This window comes from Salmo salar, chromosome 06 (assembly GCF_965601325.2).
Source record: "Salmo salar chromosome 06, fSalSal1, whole genome shotgun sequence".
NCBI classification, from domain to species: Eukaryota; Metazoa; Chordata; class Actinopteri; order Salmoniformes; family Salmonidae; genus Salmo; species Salmo salar.
Window position 1 is genome coordinate 38,317,098 of NC_138296.1, and position 19,290 is coordinate 38,336,387.

A 19,290-nucleotide genomic window follows, 5' to 3' on the forward strand; every position below is an offset into this window, starting at 1 on the left:
TATATATACACACATATACATATATATTACATACATACACACACACATCAATATGGACACATCTTTATAAAGCAACATATTTATTGGCAGTAATTAACTTGTACATAGATCTGACCTCCCTACCATATCTTCATGACTGACATAAAAGGCAGCTGTAAAAAGCAATTTACAGACAGTTGAACATAAATTGAGAAAATTAGCATAACTTCTCTACGCTGCGCAAAAAGCAATAAAGAGTCAAATAACAGCCACAAATAAGCATAGAACAACCTGAATGCCACAAAAAGGAGAACGGCAAACCAAATACCACAATGGAATACAAGCATGTGTACAAGTCATTCTGAAATCAAACTTTATATTATGTCCAGTACAAGAACCACCTTTGCCTGTAGTTCACAGTACAAGTATCTTCATGGGTTCGTGCATCAGGTCATAGTGACACCATCGGTTTGGGGGGGGGGGGCAGGACTCCAACCAGCACAAAACATCTCATGATTCCAAGAGGGGTGTTCAATGTGAACTATTTGAACAGTTGTAAAAGTGAACCATGTGATTAAAAAAAATACCCACAACTGTCCAGTTTATCACCCGACCAAATTTGATTAAAACAATAAATGAACAAATCAGACTGCCTCACATTGGTCCGTTATGAGACATGCATCTATGTAGTACGCAGGGGCTACAAATGTTTTCTTTCCTAAAAATCTGGACGACGGCATCAGTGTGTTAATTTTAGATGTTACAACCTGCCAATGATCTGTCAAATTTATACAAATACAGTATCATGCTATTTGATGATGTCAGTAGATGTCTCTGTCAAACAGGAGGGTGGATATATTGTGTTGTGTGACATGTATGTGTGTGGATGTACTAGAAAGTTATATCTTAATGCGGAAGGCTGTGCACTGTGAACCGGGAGACTCTGTGGTAGAGGGGGTCTGGACAGTAGATTTGAACAGGGCCTTGAGGATGGTCTGGGGATCCACCTCAGGTGTGGGCTGAGAGGAGGCTGGACGACCCCCGGGGCGAGACAAAGAGAGGGGCAGACCCTCTTTCCTTCCACTGCCTGGAGTGTCACTGAGCCTCCTGTGAGACAGAAAGAGGATTTTATGTGATGCTGAAAGACAATGTGCATTGCAATTGGAAAGGAAGAAATCATGCACATTGTGGACTACAATTTAATACCGGAAAGTTTGATTTGCATGCAACGCAACCAAGGGGGCAGTGAGAAATATGAATATAACAGAGAGACAGAGAAAGACTTACAAAAGAATGGGCTGGTCTGAAGTGATGACATTCCCCTGTATGTGAAGATTGCACTTCATGGGCTGGCCTTGGGAAGAGAATGAATAAAGATTTAAGAAAGTAAAAACAATGCCTTTTCAGATAACTATTCATCATCAACTGCATCATTACCAGAGGCTGGTTACCAAAAAAAACTCAGCCTTAAAATAAATGTTGCCCTTGCTAAATGCCCTTACCATCCAGACAGCGGTTGTTGTATTTCCTGTAGGCGCTCACAGCGTCCTCCTTCCTCACAAACACCACTTCAGCAATCCCCACCTTCACCAGCCTCGCTCGCTTCAAGGCACCGCACACACAGAACAGCTCCTGTGGACCGTCACAAGAACACAGGAAAAAGGTCAGTTGAATGTGCTAAATGAGTCATGGCTGCATCGTAAGCAGGTCTGCAATTTACACACACAGCTAGAGAGAGAGAATCTAAAACAGCAGAGAACTGAACAGCGCGAGGCACTTACCACTATGTCCTCTTCAGTGACACGGGGGTGCAGATTATTCACTGTTATCTTAGTCCCCTCCAGAGGACTGAAGGAAGGCTGGAAGGGGTGCACCAAAACATTTTACAATCAAATACATATACAGCTCACACCAACACAACAAGCCAATGCTAGGCTTTACGTAAATCTATCGTCAACAAGAGAGAAGTAGGTTGATTACTGACCCCGAGGCTTACTATGCTGCCAACTAGTGATGTTAAAGGCCCAGTGCAGTCCAAAATGTGACTTTCCTGTGGTTTATATACATTTCCAAACTATGAAGTTGGAATAATACTGTGAAAATTATAATGGCTTTTTAGTGTAGGAGCCATTTGAAAAGACCGCTTGAAATTTCAGCCTGTTGAGGTGGGATGGAGATTTGACCTGCCTGGTGACCTCACTATGCAGTAAATTAGTCAATAGACAGAGTTCCAAACCTCTCTGCCAACAGCTAGTTTTCAGTTTTCCCCTCCTCACTCAGCTCTCCCAGATAGTCCTGGCAAAATTCTTGCTTGAGAAATTGCTCTTTGCTAAAAATAAATGTTTGTTTTCACACTAGGCACTTAATTGTTACCGAAATGATTTGATATTGAGATTAAAAAAAAACGGATGCAATTGACCGTTAGTCGGTTAGCCGCCATCAATATATTTGACCGGTCATGCTTATCAGTCTATAGTTTCATTTGCATAACTTAGTGGAATTAAATTGGCGTTTTCATTAGTTCGTTATGCATCTTATTTATTAAATGCGCACCGCATACAGAACCTAGTTTGAGCAGAATATCACCTGTCGGGCATTGAGCGCTCGCAGCTGGTTGCTACCTGCTTGGAGTGAGACTTTCTTATAAGCCCAGTCATTGCGGAACAATTCTAAATGCAATCGCGTGTTGATGTGTGTATATTCAAAAGAGGAGGATCCCAGCTTTCTATTACCACTATTTGTATTTCTTAACTCCTAATATGAAGCAAACCGCACTGCTTTCCAACCAGAGTAGCCAATCTGGCATGGTTAAAAAAAACAAGTGCACATCCTCTCCATTCATCCACCTTGCAATCTGAGCTGGTGGCAGTTACATGTTGAAAACGTAATACTTAATTGTTTGAAACCTGGACGCTTTCCTTCATATGAAAAATGTCAGTTCCTTTTACACATGCAAAGCATTTTCTGTTGGTCACATTATTGTACTGTTTGGAACAAATTTGACCACTTGTTAACCGGTTAGAGCAGGGGTGGGCATTGGTGTCACACTTTTTCCATCCGTAGCAAACACAGCTGATTAATCAAATTTCATTCTAAACTGAAGATCATGATTAGGTGATTATTGGAGTCAGGTGTGTTAGCTGGGGCAAAACTGTGACACCAATCAGGACTCCGAGGACTGGAATGGGTTAGAGAGATACTGGGTTAGAGAGATACTTCGAGATTCTGACAAGGAGGCCATTTATCTACTTCCCCAGAGTCAGATAAACTTGTGGATACCATTTGTATGTCTCTGTCCAGTATGAAGTTAGAGGTAGTTTTGCGAGCCAATGATAACTAGCATTAGCACAATGACTAGAAGTCTATAGGTATCTACTAACATCCCTACCAACACATTCCTATAGAGATGACCTTATATGTCCAGTAGCTGGGTGAAGTAGCTCCAGTAGCTGGGTGAAGGGACATGTGGAGACTGACCTGTGGGGGTGGAGGAGGCTGAGAGCTGGGCTCCGCTGTGGGCCCTGTCTGCTGGAGGGTCCTGGAGATGGGTTGTAAGGCGGGAGCAGAGGAGCGGGAGGCCCCCACACTAGGGTTGGGCCTTGTGGGTGCCACAGGCACTGGGGGACGAGGAGCGGTGTACGCATCGTTTTTGACTACTTTAGTGATGGGGGCTGACATCGAGAAAGGGCAGCCCTGGGTGCCAGGCTGTTGGAGAAAGAGAGAAAGCATTGAAACTTTTCAGTGAATGAATGGAAAGTTGAGAGTGAGACACTAATACAGCCAGTGTGGCAGTACTAAAGGGATATTCGATTTACATTGAATAATAAAGAATTACAGATACATATAATTTAGGAAAAAGCAACAGAAAGAGAGAAAAGTTAAGAAAATCTAGAATAGTCTTCACACCCGTGACTGCAGCATATGGTTGCCAGTAGTGGTCTTCATCTGTTTGCCAGGGATGTCATCATCACATGAGAAAGACTGAGGGAGAGATGGTACGTTACTCACTCACATATGCATTGCAGTGGCGCATGACCAGCAGAAATCAACCAAATTCAGTTGATATACTCTAAAGAAAACTTTTATCTAAGACCATTTGAATCAATTCTGCCATCTAACTTCTGATTCTTATCTTTTCAAAAAAAAAAAAAAATATGTCCCTTACCTGGGAACCCCTGCTTGGCATGTTCATACGGATCCCACTTGACATCCCAAACGGCCTTTGCTGCTAAAAAAAAGTTAAATAAAATCATTATTCAGAAGGTGAATTAATGTATTTGACTCAAAGCATGCTACCAATAACTAAATAGCAAATAAGCCTAGTTGAATTTTTAACTAAATTTCCAATTAACTTCAGCTAGCAACTATGTTTGGAGTGAGGCTATGCTTTACCACTATAAACAATGCAAGAATTTTCATTTTCTCTTATCCGTGCACATCTTGAGCGACAAGTGGGTCAATTCTATCTAGTAGCTAAGCCTGGATAACATTAGAGCAGATCCTGGACCCGTGGTTACTATCACTTTGGAGCCAACTGTCAGCCTGATCACTTACCTGGATGGTTTTGGTGATCTTCATGGGTGCTGCCATTCCTTGGCTTGGTGGAGCTCCAATGCTCCTCTTGAGGCTCAGCCTATCACGAGCATCCATCATCCTCTTAGCACCCCCCAGCTGTGGCGTAACCCCAGCTCTAATGTTCATTCCTTGTAGGTTGGGGGTAAACTGCCTTGCATTTGCACTGGCAATGTCGTTGGTAGTGTGTATCTGTATCTGCTGCACATGTGTCTGTAGCTGTGCTGCTGGTATCTGCTGTAAACTCTGTGGGGTAACATTAAATGTATTCGGTCCTCCTTTCCGTGAGTTGATCATCTGTCGGGCATCCTGGACCCCACCTGCTCCTCCTCCGCCACGGATTCGGAAGCGGGCATCTTTCTGGCCAAGTTTCTCTCTGGCATCCTTCACTTGAAAAGCTGGAGGAAGCGAGAGCAGGACAAGAGTGAGCAGAAGGCAAGAAACCATTCCAATGTCTGATCTGACTTGCAAGAATGCTTAACAGAACGTAATGTAGTCCAACAGTAAAATGTGTAGTTTGAAACAAAAGATTATTTTGTAAATGGGGCTTAGATAAGAGAGACATCCAGATCAGATCTCTTGAAGTCTCAATAAGCATTTTTCATGTCCACTTGACACAAAATCAATCTGTCAAATGGAATACATCCCTCTACTTCTCAATAGGGCAACAGGCAGGTCCTCACACAAAATACCTGCTTTAACTCTGGCAAAGGCTGGGGCATGTATTATTTCACCCATTACCTTGAGCATTGCTCCAAAAGCTGTTCAGAATTAAAAAATTGTTTGAGTTCCAACAAAGTCATTCTGTTGAATATTTGATACTACTGAAAAGCTATTTGCCCTGCATGCCAGGTCTGGTTTTTGGTTACCAGTTCCTCCTCCTCCACCAAGTCTCTGTCTGACATCTGTCATCCCAATTTTCTGTCGGGCATCAAAGGTCCTCCCGACCCCTCCAGCACCCCTGCCAAACATAGGCCTGAAAGACAAGAGGAAGAGGTCGACATTGGTAGTCAACTAACGTTAGTTGTAGCCTAATCCTCCATGATCTAATATCCACATTTAGCAAAACACACATGGAGCGCGTATAAGACCAGCTATAGTATTTGATTGTGTCCTACATTCAGTATGGCTCTAGGTATACTCAAAGCGATATACAAAATCAAATACTATAACGTTAGCTGGGGTGGGAATCATTTGTGGAACGTTCCAACAGGAATCTGTTCCAAAAACGTTGTAAATAACAAGGATGCCAACAAACGCATACAGCGTAGCATGATCAATTCACATAGATAACTAGTTGCCGAATAGGCATAAACTCACCATGTAGCTTATTCTTAATGTTTGTCCATAGGCTACCTGGGTGAGGACAGACATTTTTCGGAATAAACGTGGTGAGTGAAAAATGTAACAAAATTGCCCACTCCCTATCTTACTCTGCCGCTACACAACATTTTATGCGTTGTTTGTTGGCAACCTTGTTATTTATGAAGTTTTTGGAACAGATTACTGTTGGAACGTTCCACAAATTATGCCCACCCCGTTAGCTGTTCTGATATGCGCTCCTTGTGTTTTCCAAAATGTGAATATTAGATAATGGAGGACTAGGCTACAACTAGTTGACTACATATGGCTCTAGGTAGAGAGGATCTACAAGACTGCCTCGCGCTCTATACCATATCTATAGGTATACTAACTAGCTACGTTAGCTGTACGTTTCTGCGTTTGTAACCATTGTTAGTTTATAGCTAACTACCTAACGTACATTCCAGCGAACTGTTTACCTTATTCGGTTATTTTTTTGGTCGATAGCTAATTTACCGTCATCAAATGCTGATAAAAATTGTTTACCTAGTTAGCTAACTAGTTAAACAAAGCCCTGATAAATAGCTCGATGCGCGTATTTGACTCATTGATATCAGGGAAATCAGTGTCTGCAGTGTAGCGATAGATAGTAACGTTCGCTACATGATTGTAGCTAATCCAACCGGGAGTACAGGCCTTGAAAAAGGACCGCTGAGGAACTGAAATAGCCGAGGCTTTCTGGAAAATGAATTTCTTCATTACGTTGAATGATACAACTCAAGGCATAACGTTCATAAATTGCATTCAAACTCATAAATTGCTAAATTAATACCTTTTAACTGTTTCTTTGTTGTTGAAACCGCGTCGACGTATCACTTCGTCCAAAGAAATATCTTCCATCTTATTTGACTCAAACGCGTGAGTGATCGTAACTGGACAGAGAAAAACGAGAAGAGACTATGGAAGGCAAGTTGGATCAAAAATGGCGAACTCAATAAAATAATAGCTCCTTGAAAAACTACATTGTTGACACCATAATAGAATTACGTATACAATTTAAATATATGTTGTTTGAAATACCAATACAGATCTATTTTACTCTTACATTTGTTTTAGCAAGATCTAAAAACCAGAGTGTATTATTTTAAGAGAAATTCATATTTTATATGGTTTTAAAGGCCTATTAGGTTATGTGAAGTGTCAATGATCACATCAATGCAATTGGTCATTATCAATTAACAAAACATGATACTTTTAACATAAAACATAAACAAATATAAATAAATTGCACAGCCTTAGAGACCTCTGGTATCGATTGCTCTTCACGAAGTAAAAAAAAAAATGCCGGGGGTAAAAGAAACGTTTTAACTTTCCCATCAACCTTTGCGCTCCAAATCGCTTGAAACCAGTGTAAATAAGTAAAATCGCGTAGAAAAGCTATATTTTACCTGACTAAATTGAGGAATGAAAACGTACAATTATGTATCACATAATGCGCTCAGAAAATAAAATGCAACTGTAGGTTTATACTTTTTGAAGTGAACGCCAATGGTAAACACCATGAGTGTAATAGTCTGCACACAGAGGTAGGTAATGCCCTCGACCATCGATTGGTTATGCCTTAAACTGATGAGTAAGGAAAATAACGACGCGGGGTGACGCCCGTGTCCTCGCCTAGATTTGCGAGATCAATTTTTGAACGGGTACAGGTCCGCCTGTTTAGGTGACTCACCTACTTTGTGAGATGCCTTGCGGGACATGGATCTGCCCGACCTCTAATGTAAAATATGAACCTCTTTCAGGATACTGACACAAGGTTACACAGAACCAGAATGGAATTATATTTTCCATGATTGTAACGTACAATTTCAGAAAAATAGAATGTCAGGAATCTATAATAGTACTTACTGCACCTTCTCCAAAACCTTTTTCAACATAAAGAACATCTCTGCCTTCTATTTCTCTAACCACGTTCCATCAGCAGTTTTTATGCGGGTAATGTCATACTGTATCATTAAAAAAAAATTAAGACAGAGTAGGCACATTTGCTATTTAACAAACAGTTTTAGTGACAAAATTATTTGTAGTTGAAAATGCGATGAAAACACATTGAACTTTAGATTTTTATTTTACAATTACATTTAGTCATTTAGCAGACGCTCTTATCTAGAGCGACTTACAAATTGGTGCCTTCACCTTATGATATCCAGTGGAACAACCACTTTACAATAGTACATCTATATCTTTTTGGGGGGAGGGTTAGAAGGCTTACTTAATCCTATCCCAGGTATTCCTTAAAGAGGTGGGGTTTCAGGTGTCTCCGGAAGGTGGTGATTGACTCCGCTGTCCTGGCGTCGTGAGGGAGCTTGTTCCACCATTGGGGTGCCAGAGCAGCGAACAGTTTTGACTGGGCTGAGCGGGAACTGTGCTTCCGCAGAGGTAGGGAGGCGAGCAGGCCAGAGGTGGATGAACGCAGTGCCCTTCTTTGGGTGTAGGGACTGATCAGAGCCTGAAGGTACTGACGTGCCGTTCCCCTCACAGCTCCGTAGGCAAGCACCATGGTCTTGTAGCAGGTACATAAAAAGTTAATGTTGTGTGCACTACATTATCACGTTCTGATTTTAATGTTCAACAAGTCAGTTTGGTGGAAATATACTCACTTATGCTGATTTGGGAATATATACATCTGTTGCTGTCTGCCTGGCAGGTTCCCCTCTCTCCACTGGGATTCTCTGCCTCTAACCCTATTACCGGGGTTGAGTCACTGGCTTATTGGTGTTCTTCCATGCCGTCCCTAGGAGGGGTGCGTCACTTGAGTGGGTTGAGTCACTGACGTGGTCTTCCTGTCTGGGTTGGCGCCCCCCCTTGGGTTGTGCCGTGGCAGAGATCTTTGTGGGCTATACTCGGCCTTGTCTCAGGATGGTAAGTTGGTGGTTGAAGGTATCCCTCTAGTGGTGTGGGGGCTGTGCTTTGGCAAAGTGGGTGGGGTTATATCCTTCCTGTTTGGCCCTGTCCGGGGGTATCATCGGATGGGGCCACAGTGTCTCCTGACCCCTCCTGTCTCAGCCTCCAGTATTTATGCTGCAGTAGTTTATGTGTCGGGGGGCTAGGGTCAGTCTGTTATATCTGGAGTATTTCTCCTGTCTTATACGGGGTCCTGTGTGATTTTAAGTATGCTCTCTCTAATTCTCTCTTTCTTTCTTTCACTCTCTCTGAGGACCTGAGCCCTAGGACCATGTCTCGGGACTACCTGGCATGATGACTCCTTGCTGTCCCCAGTCCACCTGGACGTGCTGCTGCTCCAGTTTCAACTGTTCTGCCTGCGGCTATGGAACCCGGACCTGTTCACCGGAAGTGCTACCTGTCCCAGACCTGCTGTTTTCAAATCTCTAGAGACAGCAGGAGCGGTAGAGATACTCTCAATGATCGGCTATGAAAAGCCAACTGACTCTTGAGGTGCTGACTTGTTGCACCCTGGACAACTACTGTGATTATTATTATTTGACCATGCTGGTCATTTATGAACATTTGAACATCTTGGCCATGTTCTGTTATAATCTCCATCCGGCACAGCCAGAAGAGGACTGGCCACCCCTCATAGCCTGGTTCCTCTCTAGGTTTCTTCCTAGGTTTTGGCCTTTCTAGGGAGTTTTTCCTAGCCACCGTGCTTCTACACCTGCATTGCTTGCTGTTTGGGGTTTTAGGCTGGGTTTCTGTACAGCACATTGAGATATCAGCTGATGTAAGAAGGGCTATATAAATACATTTGATTTGTTGCCAATTGGATGGAAACCTAGATAATAACTACGTTTCCATCCACCGTTTTTATATGAGTAAAGTCATACCCTATGAAAAAAATCCGAAAGCTGTGATGGAAACAGGAAGTTTCGGTACAATTGTATAAATGCAGACAGGTCATTTGTTCCTTTCTACATGGTGTGATCTTTTTTTGTTGGTCAAATTAATTATGGGTACAATGGCTGTGGAAACGCCTTCATGCGCAAATATTGATCTAATAACCATCATATCAAACTAAATTTGGGAGTCACACAATGTCAACATGGTGGGTGCTCCTCCCACTACGACTCGGGAAACCATGCAGTTTATTAGGCTACAGATTAAATAATTTATGATGAATTTCACAGGGTGGTGAAAGTGCACGGTGATGTTGATGCTTCTTTCCAATAAGTATTAAAATACGTCATCATGCCCAAATTTTTATCCGCAACAAGTCCGTTTCTTGGAAACACCACGGGTGAGAAAATGTGCATATTTTCTTTATACGAATTTTAAAATATTCACATGAAAATCTGTTGTCGATGGAAACCTCGTTATTGACCATAAATTGTTTCCGGAATTTCCACCAAAACCCGAGTGCATTTAACTTTGTGCCACGAGGTGGCAGTATTGTATATATATTTACAAAACATGGTAGGCCAAACAAAAAGGTAGGAACACTGAAACCAAAATGTCACTATAAAGTTATAGAAGCATACAGAGCAGAGTGAATCAGTGTGTGTGTGTGTGTGTCGGTGTTAAGGGCAAGATATAGTGATGATTTTTAACTGATCATTATTTGTCATATCATTTTCCTTCCTGACCATGTGTGAGCTTGACTAAGTATGATGCCTTGTATTAGTGTCCCATATCTGTATTTTCTCAACGCATGCCTCCCTCATCCATCCTACTGTCACTACCAGACCTCCCACAGCCAAGTGGTAAAACACCTTCCCATGCAGAGCTGGACACAGGAAAAATTAGATGAATCAATGTGAAAGGTCTCTCGTGGTGAAATATAATATCAACTACAAAATTGTATTTTGTAGCCTCCTTTCCAGTCCGTAATGAAACAAGGTCCCATTAATTCACCATAAAAGTCAGTAAAATGGTTAATTATGTTTCTCAGTCATTTCGTGGAGGGGTAATAACCAGAGGCGGTATAGAGTCTAACCATCTCTGGTAGTTATAACCACTAAAGAGCAGTAGAGGTGCGTGGGTAAAATCACTGGGAAAGCCAAGCCAGGAAAAACGACAACATATACCAATGACCAAAAGTATGTGGACACCTGCTCGTCGAACATCTCATTCCAAAATCATGGGCATTAATATGGAGTTGGTCCCCCCTTTGCTGCTAGTGGCGTAGCGGTCTAAGGCACTGCATCTCAGTGCTTGAGGTGTCACTACAGACACCCTGGTTCGACTCCAGGCTGTATCACAACCGGCTGTGATTGGGAGTCCCATAGGGCGGCGCACAATTGGCCCAGCGTCGTCCGGCTTTGGCCGGCATTCATGAATACACCCCACTGCTAAATTGCATCTACTGACTTAGCCTCTTCCTCTCTGCGACTATGTTTGGTAAGAAAAAACTTTGTATCCCAGAATGCACTCGCTACAGTCCCGAAACGTCCACACACACACAGAGCAGCTCTTTAGCGCCTCCGTCGGATGAGAGGGTCAATTCTGCAGCACAGCGCCGTTACAATTTGCAATGGCTGCAGCTTTGTCCCGTGCTCTCAAATTGCCTGGTAAGAGACGCGTTGCAATTATTTGGGAAATAGATATAATGGTTGATTAGGTGAAAATGATGTTGTGTAGTCTTTGTACCAGTCGTGTCTCAATGTTGTTTTGGTGTCATTCTGTTAGCTCATGTGAGCTAGCTATAACAGCCAGCCAGCTGTGGCTAACGTTACAGTAATGTTGATTGCAATAACACAAAATAATGTTTTTATTTGTTTAATGACAGTCCAGAATTGAGAGGTGAAATACCATACTTATTTTCAATGTTTGATATTTCGTTTCTTTTCAAGCTTTAATAGAAAAACATTGCATCATTCACAATCCTATGTGGCGCACTAGCTAACTACTGTACAGTACAGTAAGGTGCCACATCGAAGTCGCTTGATTGCTCAGTGCTCACTGTCAATAATGTTCTAACGGATTTAGCTACTTGCTTAAATCTCGTGTTCAACAAATAACTACAAATAAGGCCATGTAATGGGGGTCATTCATTTAACTTGGCAATCATTGTCATGCCAAACAATGAGCAAGAGTCGGCAAGAGTACAAACAGATCTGGGACCAGGGTAGGCCATAATTAATTTGGTGTTAAAATAAACAATATTTGAGTAACTTCCCTGTCCTTTTGGGATGCCTATCGTTCTATCAGGCACCACCATGCTCTATCAGATCATTGTAATTTTCACCTGGGCCTTGTTTCCGGAACAGATCCGTAGACCTCTGTCCTGCAGTCAAATGACCAAATCGAGCTCTGGTGGCCTCAAGGGAGGAATGTTATTCATATTTTTCAGAATGTCATAATTAATAAACATTATCCAGTGTTTCTATGTCATATGGTTTTGTTATATTTCAGTCTTCTGTGACGTATATAAAGTGTAATATGGGGATGCAAACTCAAAATGTAATACATTTCAACTCTATATCTGCCATGTGCAGGTGTCTTCATTTTTTAAAGTCCATAACCATGTGTGTGAGGTGTATTATTTTGTTTCATAGTAGATTTGTTTAAGACTACCAAGAAACACTCTGTGTGACCCTGATTTAGCCCACTGCAGTAAAAGGTTAACCGTGTCTTTGTGTGTATATCCCTCACAGGGAAGAAGGGCTCGGAGCTTGGAGAGTATGACCCCCTCACTCAGGCCGACAGTGAGGACGAGAGCGAGGAGGACGACCTGGTCCTCAACTATCCCCGCAATGGCCTGGGGAGGGGCAACTGCATGGGTACAGGTACCTCAGAGCTGAGAGGGAGCAGAACAGGGAGGCTCGTAGGGGATGAAGATGAGGCAGAGGAGGAAGAGGAGGAGGACGATGAGTGGAGAGAACGGCTCCCGGGAAAAAAGAGGCAGGAGAGAGAGGAGAAGGGCATGCAGTACTGGAGCCAGAGGGAGACAAACAGGGATGAGGGAGTAGAGGATGGAGGGGGGCTTGGGGCCTCTGGTGGCCCTGGATTGGGTGTCAGTGCCAGTGCTGACCCGGACGGGAAGAAGGCTAAGGTGAGGGGAGCCATCCGGGCAGCGTTTTTCCTGGTGCCTCTGGTCTGTGCCATGCTGGTGGTGCTGCTGTGTGCCTTTTTGGTGCCTTGTCAGCATGGGGAACTGGACAAACGGCCGCAGTGGGAGAAAGAGCTGGGTGATCATGTGGGAGGTGAGTGAGGAGTCTAATGTATAAACAATACACATGATAACAGACTACAGTTTACCTGTATGTTGCTGGTTGCTGATACCAATACACCTCTCTCACAGCAGAGAAAGAGAAAACTACAGGTCAGGTCCGACTGGTCAGACTCTGAGTAGACTAGTGCTTTAGATTAAGATAAGCACACAGTCAACATTACAATAAAGTCAACTGTATGAGAAAGCAGTTGAGAACACAAAACTCAGATTTAGCTGACTGTCTTTGTCTGGGGGTGGATATTACACAGTCTGGATTACTATGATTACACATTACCGTGATTATTATAATAGCATGTTAGCAAAGCAACCGCAGGTCTAGTTTAGTAAATAATAGTTACAAACCGTTCCTATCTGTAACAGTGTTTTTCTTCTTCTTTAGGTGTTACCCCACCTCCTCTTGCACTGTGGGATGTTGACAATGACTCAGTTGAGGATGTGCTAATAGGAGTCACTCAAAAGAGCAACAATACCCATCTCTCCCGTTCTGTGGGGAACAACAAAGGTATCTATGGAAACAGCAAGGGACATTGTCGTAGTAACGAAGAGGACATTTTGAACCCTCATTTTTAGGCGTTATTCTCTCTCAATCCCACCTCCTCACTGTACACCATAAAAATCTACCAGTGATTATGTAATATTCATCTCCATATCTAATCCTGCTAGTCCCAGTAAACTGCTGAGAACACACAATTTGCCACACGTAATAAACCCCACCCACCTTTACCCCCTTCTCTTTCTCCCTCTCTGTCTCTCCCAGAGTACAGTGTGGTGGCCCTATCTGCATTCAGTGGTGAGGTGCTTTGGAGGAGGGTCCTCAGGGAACCTGTGGAGTCCATCCAGTGTGGGCTGCAGTACGAAGCCCACCCATCACCACTGCCAGCAGGGGGCGCTGCCCTCAGAGCCCTCCCCAACAGCGCCGTTCCCCTGTCTGGCCAGAGAGACAGAGCTAGTGGCCCCGTTTGTCTGCTCATCGAGTCTGCACACCTCACTGCTGTCAACGGCACCACAGGTCAGACAACAACCACAGAAAATGATGGCTTTTAATGGAACATTTTAGCAGTTGTGTAGATGTATTAATAATGTGTTGAAGTTAATAGTTTAATGTTCAGTAAGGAGTAACCTATTGTATTTCCCTCCTCAGGGAAGAAGCTGTGGTCGGTAGCACCAGGGGAGATCCAGTCCCAGGCAGTTTCCCTGACAGATCTCCAAGGTGACTCTGTTCCTGACTTGCTGATTGCCACTTTACCTGCTGACCAGGTATGACAATCTCTGGCTTGGCACCGATACATATTTATTGCTGTAATAAAACAATTGTTACTATATAAATCATATTATTATTACAATATAGACCATACTCCCAAATCTTCAGTCACTGTGTTAACAACACTCATTTTCCAGTCAGTCTAGAATGCTCCCATAAAACTGTCTCAAACTTATTTTCAGGTGTCTGACCTCTCACTGCTCCTGCTGTCTGGGCTGACTGGAGCTCTGCTTGGACATCCCGTGACCTTTAACGTCACGACCTTTAATGTCTCTGGAAAGCTGATTGGTCCCCTGTTTCATCAGACACAGCTGGGGGCATATTACATTCTATTTGGACTAGGTAAGGGATTCATTTTATATCAAGCACAGTGACTTTGAAAAATCTGTTTCTCATCTGAAATTAATAAATGTCTGATAATGTATGTGCTATACTAACTCAGGCACTGTAGAGGCTGTATCCCTGGGAGATATTTACACTCGGGCTACTGGAAAAACACCCATATCCCCTGGTCTGAGACTGAAGGACCCCGGCTGGGAGAAGCTTAGGAAAACCAACTCCTCCCTCATACACATCTCCGGGTAAGGCTAAGAAAGTGCTCGGTCACACAATTACAATAGAGTGCGTGTTTGAACGACTGTTTGACTTTCTCTGTCCAGTGGAACTGAGCAAGTGGAGTTCTTGGTCCCCCTAGTGGCTGGCTTGTGTAACAACCACAACAGTCTGGACTCCATCTCCAACCTCAACTCCAGCCGCAGTGACTGGGTGCTGGTGTGTGGCAAGCTCTCCAGCAAGCTTTCTGTGCTGAGAGAGAAGGACGCACACACCGAGTGGACTCTTACCTCCTCAGCCATACACAGGTAGGAAATATGGTCACCATGATATATGGAGAAGTTTATCATTAGGGTGTATATGACTAAGCATAAAAGTGATAGCTTCAAGTTTTATTGTCACGTGCACAAGTGCATTTCTTGCAAGCTCTTTTCCCAACAATGCAGTAATCAATATCAATATATAAAACTATAAAGTAAAGTAATACCTTATAACAGTGGTTTTCAAACCTCTCCTCGGGGACCCCCAGAAGTTTCACAATTTAGTTGTAGCCCTGAAGTAGCTCAAATACTTGACCTAATCAAGGCTTGGTAATTAGCTGACAAGTTGAATCAGGTGTGCTAGCTCTAGAATAGTTCAAATATATGGAACGACTGGGGATCCCCGACGGAGAGGTTTGAAAACCCCTGTCCTATAAAGTTATAAAGCTAAAATAACCTGAATCATTTTTCATTGTCTCAGTCGTCCAGCACCAGGCCAATTCAACGATGATGGAATCCCAGATCTCCTCATACAGAAGTCTGGGGCCCCTAGAATGAGAAAAGTATAATCTCCTTCTACAAACACTTACACCTATATCTATTATACTTCTCAGACAGTTGTACATATTTACAAAGATGACCATCCATCTCTCTGTGATCTTAGGTTCAGGTGGTTGATGGAGCCAGTGGGCGTAGTCTGTGGGAGACAGAGTTTATTTGTCCACGCCTTGACCTGGAAGGTACTTCAATCATGACATCTGGTCAATCAGCTTTCCTTTTCTGGGCCGGTGACCCTGTCAGACCATCAAAGAACCTCACCAAGACAACTGTGAGTCCCTTGTTGAATCCTTATAAGGAGCAGGAATACATTTTCTATGAGAACGTGTTATGTTGGTTCATCCTTCAGTGGTATAGGCACAAGGGTTGGGGTCAATTCCAATTTAATTTGAAATTCCAATTAAATATTTGAATTCACTCATGAAGTGGAGAATTTATGTTGAATTCAATTCGAATTCAACAATCATCAAGTTATGGAATTGGAATTAAACTTTGAACTGTTTGAATTAGAATTGTAAAAATGTTTTGGAATTTAATATTTGTACATTTTCCAGTTAATGGAATTAATGCAGTTAGTATTGAAAAATGTACTGCAGGATTTGTTTAAAATCTTTTAAACTTGTATTTCTATATTTCCAGTATAACTAGGCTATATGAACATGGATGTGATGAGCCTGAAAGCCTGAGGGAATTTAATTTAAAAAAAAAATTTGTGGAATTGTTGGGGATAATATTCAATTGGGAATTCAATTCTTGGAATTTACCTAGCATTGGAATTGAGAGGAATTGAATTATCTCTGAATTCAAAGACTGACCGTAGTCATTTAGCAGACGCTTTGGATAATTGACTGAAATTGAATTTTTATTGAATTAAATTGAATTTACAGGAAGAGAGAATTGAATTAGAATTGAATTAACCCCGAACCCTGCTGACAGAATGTTAATAGTCACTGTTCAGGTTGGCAGTCGGAAGATAGAAAGTCCCTTTTGGTCTCTCCTGTAATTTGTGGAATTAACCCCAACCCAATAGGTAAAGGATTACATATTTGTGCCTGTCGTACTATGGAGATCAGTAGCTGAAATCTATTTTAAATCTTGCTCTGTTAACAGGTGGCACCAGGGGCGGTTCAAGCCATGCCAGTCATCCGAAAGCTGTACATGTTACATCCTGCATATCCCACAATCCTTCTGGAGCTCGCCAGCACCACAGACACCATTCTTACTGCTGCAGGTGATGCGTGCTGTGCTGTATTTATTATTTTATAATTGTGCATATGATTATGGCTGTTGTTAGTAGCACTGCTGATCAACTGTTTCTCCACTTTTCTCTGTCTTAGTGAGTTACCAGGAGCCGCAGAAAGATGCCTCCTACATTACTGTGTCCTCCCGGCCTACCTCTGGCCTGGGGCCTGGGTCGCGGGTGGTGAAGAGCATGAGCCTCAGGGCAGCAATCACTGCTGGACAGATTGTGAGGCTGGGAGAGAGCAGCACCGCAGGGGTACCAGTCAGACCTGGAGTATTTGAGATAAACAAGTTCTTCAGGCATCTCACCTTCAAAAACCATTAGGTAAAAAGGGGAGGGAACATAGCTAAGTATGTCCAGAATATGCTTTATATGACATGATGTTTGTGGTGTCTGTGTAGTTTCACTCGCTGGTTCTACATGATCAGAGGGAAACCACTGGCAGGACCAAACCTGTGAAACACTATGATACACACCAAGTGAAGGAGATTTATCTCAAGCTGTTTACATTTCCACTTTTGTCCAAAGTACGATTTTAATTTCTATTATTACTCATCTCACTTGCTGAAAAATATTTATTTTGCTGTATTTCTGTTATATGTGTATATATTATGAGTTGACTTATTTATTTATGACATGTCCTTTTTATTGAATATTGAATTTAATATATCAATGACTATTTACCTTGTTTGGGGTGAATGGAAATCAAAATATGTAAGTAAGTACATAGAAGATACTTCTGGAGATCAAGCAATTGAGGTCTGTGTTCAAGCAGAATTACCCAGTTATGTAAAGGGGGTCTGTACATATTTTGGCTGTGGGGGAGAGTGGGGTATGCTGAGCCATTTTTTTACATTCAACATCACTACATCAAGAAAAATACAGTATTTGTTCCAACATTGACATCTACATATATTTCAGGATGTTGTGTATCCCTGAAAATAATCAGAATTCATGTAAACATTTAAGTTTTGAAAACAGCTCATTTAAAAAAAAGTGGTTTCTTGGCACAACTTACCCCGGGTATGCATAGGGGACAGGGTAGGTTGAGCTGCCTTGGGGTAAGTGGGTGCTGGTAGGTCAAAGTTTAATTCATGGAATGGGGTGTGGTATGTTGTATATCTGAAATGTATGCCTACAATCAGATATAGATCACTCTATTCAATATCATTAACACTTCCATTTCTTGACCAGTTGTCAGCGACAGGGATGTCATTTCCATGTGCCAATTCATAGGCAAGTTCTCTGCATGAGGCTACATAGCCCATGAATGCAAAAAAATATATAAACAATTGTGTACTAAGCCCATGAAACTGGTCTGTGAGATTCTTGATATGTTTTGCAAGCTCAGACTGACTTCAGATAAGACCTTGTTTGCCTCTGCTACTTAGTCACATGATTAATGTTGTTGTATGGTTTCTTAGAAACAAGGGGTGGCTAATGTAACCTTATGGCTCAGTTTACCCCACTCTCGCCTACAGTATTTATTGATATGCTACTTACTGAAAGGTTTACATTTCCTTAATAACTATTGTAGTGATGATACATTATTACTGAGTGCCATGTGTGGTAACTGTGCATCTTATTGCTATTGGTACTTGTAAATATTAATATTGCTGAAATACTAGAAAACATTTACAGATCACATGAATAAATAAATGTACTGCTGCAATTCTCGCTGCTACAACTTTTGTGTTTTGTACTACAGCTGTACTACGGATTCAGCTCCGTTCGCAATAGATTAACATAAAAACACTGTTAATTAATCATGAGAAATATTCGAGTAAAAGGAGGGCGCAGGCTCAGGGGCGGTGCTTGGGTGCATCCAAAATGATCTCTCCGCATTGATACGTGCGTCAAAGGCTTGGAAGATGGCGTCGGTCTTGGTTCGTCAGGCCGGACTGTCGGTGTTGAAAAACAGTCGTGTACCAACATTTTCTGGGTTTTATGCTAATGGTTTCGGAGAGGCACTATCTCAGTACCGAACAGTTGTGTACTCAGCATCAGGTGGTATTTTGCCAAAACCCAAGAAGGTGAGTGCTCTCTTGTGAAAATATGCGCAGGTCATTTATGAAATGAAAGAGGGGGGGGATTTAGTGAAGGTGCCTGAAAGGTATTTGTGCATGAAAAAATGGCCAGGCAAGATTTGTAATTATATCTTATAACTTAATTAATTTAATAGGAATGTTTCATCTCAGGTAGGATCTCTGTGAGCCTACACCTCTCCATTTCACTGGATGTGTTATAAATAAATACATGTTTAAATGTGTAAAGCATGCATCATGTTGTAAATTATTTGACATTCATTTTTTATTTTATCCTGGTTGTCATTGTGTATAAATTCACACAGCATTTCAGGCTAACATAGATATGT

At 42.2% G+C, this 19,290-nt stretch overlaps 2 protein-coding genes and 1 non-coding gene across 5 annotated transcripts; 2 read left to right on the forward strand and 1 right to left on the reverse strand.

Annotated features, from left to right (window-relative positions):
- Positions 1-63: 63 nt before the first annotated feature.
- On the reverse strand, positions 64-6,804 carry LOC106607122 (polymerase delta-interacting protein 3). Of its 3 annotated transcripts, XM_045720423.2 has the most exons (11): positions 6,686-6,784; positions 5,872-5,907; positions 5,421-5,527; positions 4,534-4,949; positions 4,145-4,207; positions 3,886-3,960; positions 3,457-3,684; positions 1,761-1,838; positions 1,482-1,611; positions 1,267-1,333; positions 64-1,086 (listed from the first exon to the last, which is right to left on the reverse strand). In XM_045720423.2, exons 3-11 carry the CDS (start codon positions 5,521-5,523, stop codon positions 879-881), a joined length of 1,368 nt encoding a protein of 455 aa, XP_045576379.2. In that variant the 5' UTR covers positions 5,524-5,527; positions 5,872-5,907; positions 6,686-6,784; the 3' UTR covers positions 64-878. The 3 variants fall into 3 exon arrangements, with proteins under 3 accessions (XP_045576379.2, XP_045576378.2, XP_014059211.3); XM_045720422.2 differs by lacking the exon at positions 5,872-5,907 and having other exon boundaries at positions 4,145-4,204; positions 6,686-6,804; XM_014203736.3 differs by lacking the exon at positions 5,872-5,907 and having other exon boundaries at positions 6,686-6,785.
- Positions 6,805-7,469: 665 nt separating this feature from the next.
- Positions 7,470-7,624, forward strand: LOC123743583 (U12 minor spliceosomal RNA). Its single transcript, XR_006770439.1, has one exon. It is a non-coding gene; the product is annotated as a U12 minor spliceosomal RNA (small nuclear RNA).
- A 3,653-nt stretch (positions 7,625-11,277) lies between these two features.
- LOC106607108 (protein FAM234B) lies at positions 11,278-18,588 on the forward strand. Its single transcript, XM_014203711.3, has 12 exons — positions 11,278-11,378; positions 12,465-13,013; positions 13,422-13,544; positions 13,800-14,051; positions 14,184-14,299; positions 14,486-14,645; positions 14,746-14,884; positions 14,963-15,163; positions 15,597-15,678; positions 15,780-15,944; positions 16,784-16,904; positions 17,011-18,588. Exons 1-12 carry the CDS (start codon positions 11,342-11,344, stop codon positions 17,238-17,240), a joined length of 2,175 nt encoding a protein of 724 aa, XP_014059186.2. The 5' UTR covers positions 11,278-11,341; the 3' UTR covers positions 17,241-18,588.
- Positions 18,589-19,290: the final 702 nt, after the last annotated feature.

What these genes read in the sequence shown, in the direction of transcription:
- LOC106607122 (XM_014203736.3), bottom strand. Translation starts at nt 6,753, where the DNA reads ATGGAAGATATTTCTTTGGACGAAGTGATACGTCGACGCGGTTTCAAC. An exon ending in AGATCACCAAAACCATCCAG is followed by an intron (nt 4,208 to 4,533) that starts GTAAGTGATCAG and finishes ACTTTTTTTTAG; the next exon opens with CAGCAAAGGCCGTTTGGGAT. An exon ending in TCACTGAAGAGGACATAGTG is followed by an intron (nt 1,612 to 1,760) that starts GTAAGTGCCTCG and finishes GACGGTCCACAG; the next exon opens with GAGCTGTTCTGTGTGTGCGG.
- LOC106607108 (XM_014203711.3), top strand. Translation starts at nt 11,342, where the DNA reads ATGGCTGCAGCTTTGTCCCGTGCTCTCAAATTGCCTG. An exon ending in CCGTGCTCTCAAATTGCCTG is followed by an intron (nt 11,379 to 12,464) that starts GTAAGAGACGCG and finishes TATCCCTCACAG; the next exon opens with GGAAGAAGGGCTCGGAGCTT. An exon ending in CACCATTCTTACTGCTGCAG is followed by an intron (nt 16,905 to 17,010) that starts GTGATGCGTGCT and finishes TCTCTGTCTTAG; the next exon opens with TGAGTTACCAGGAGCCGCAG.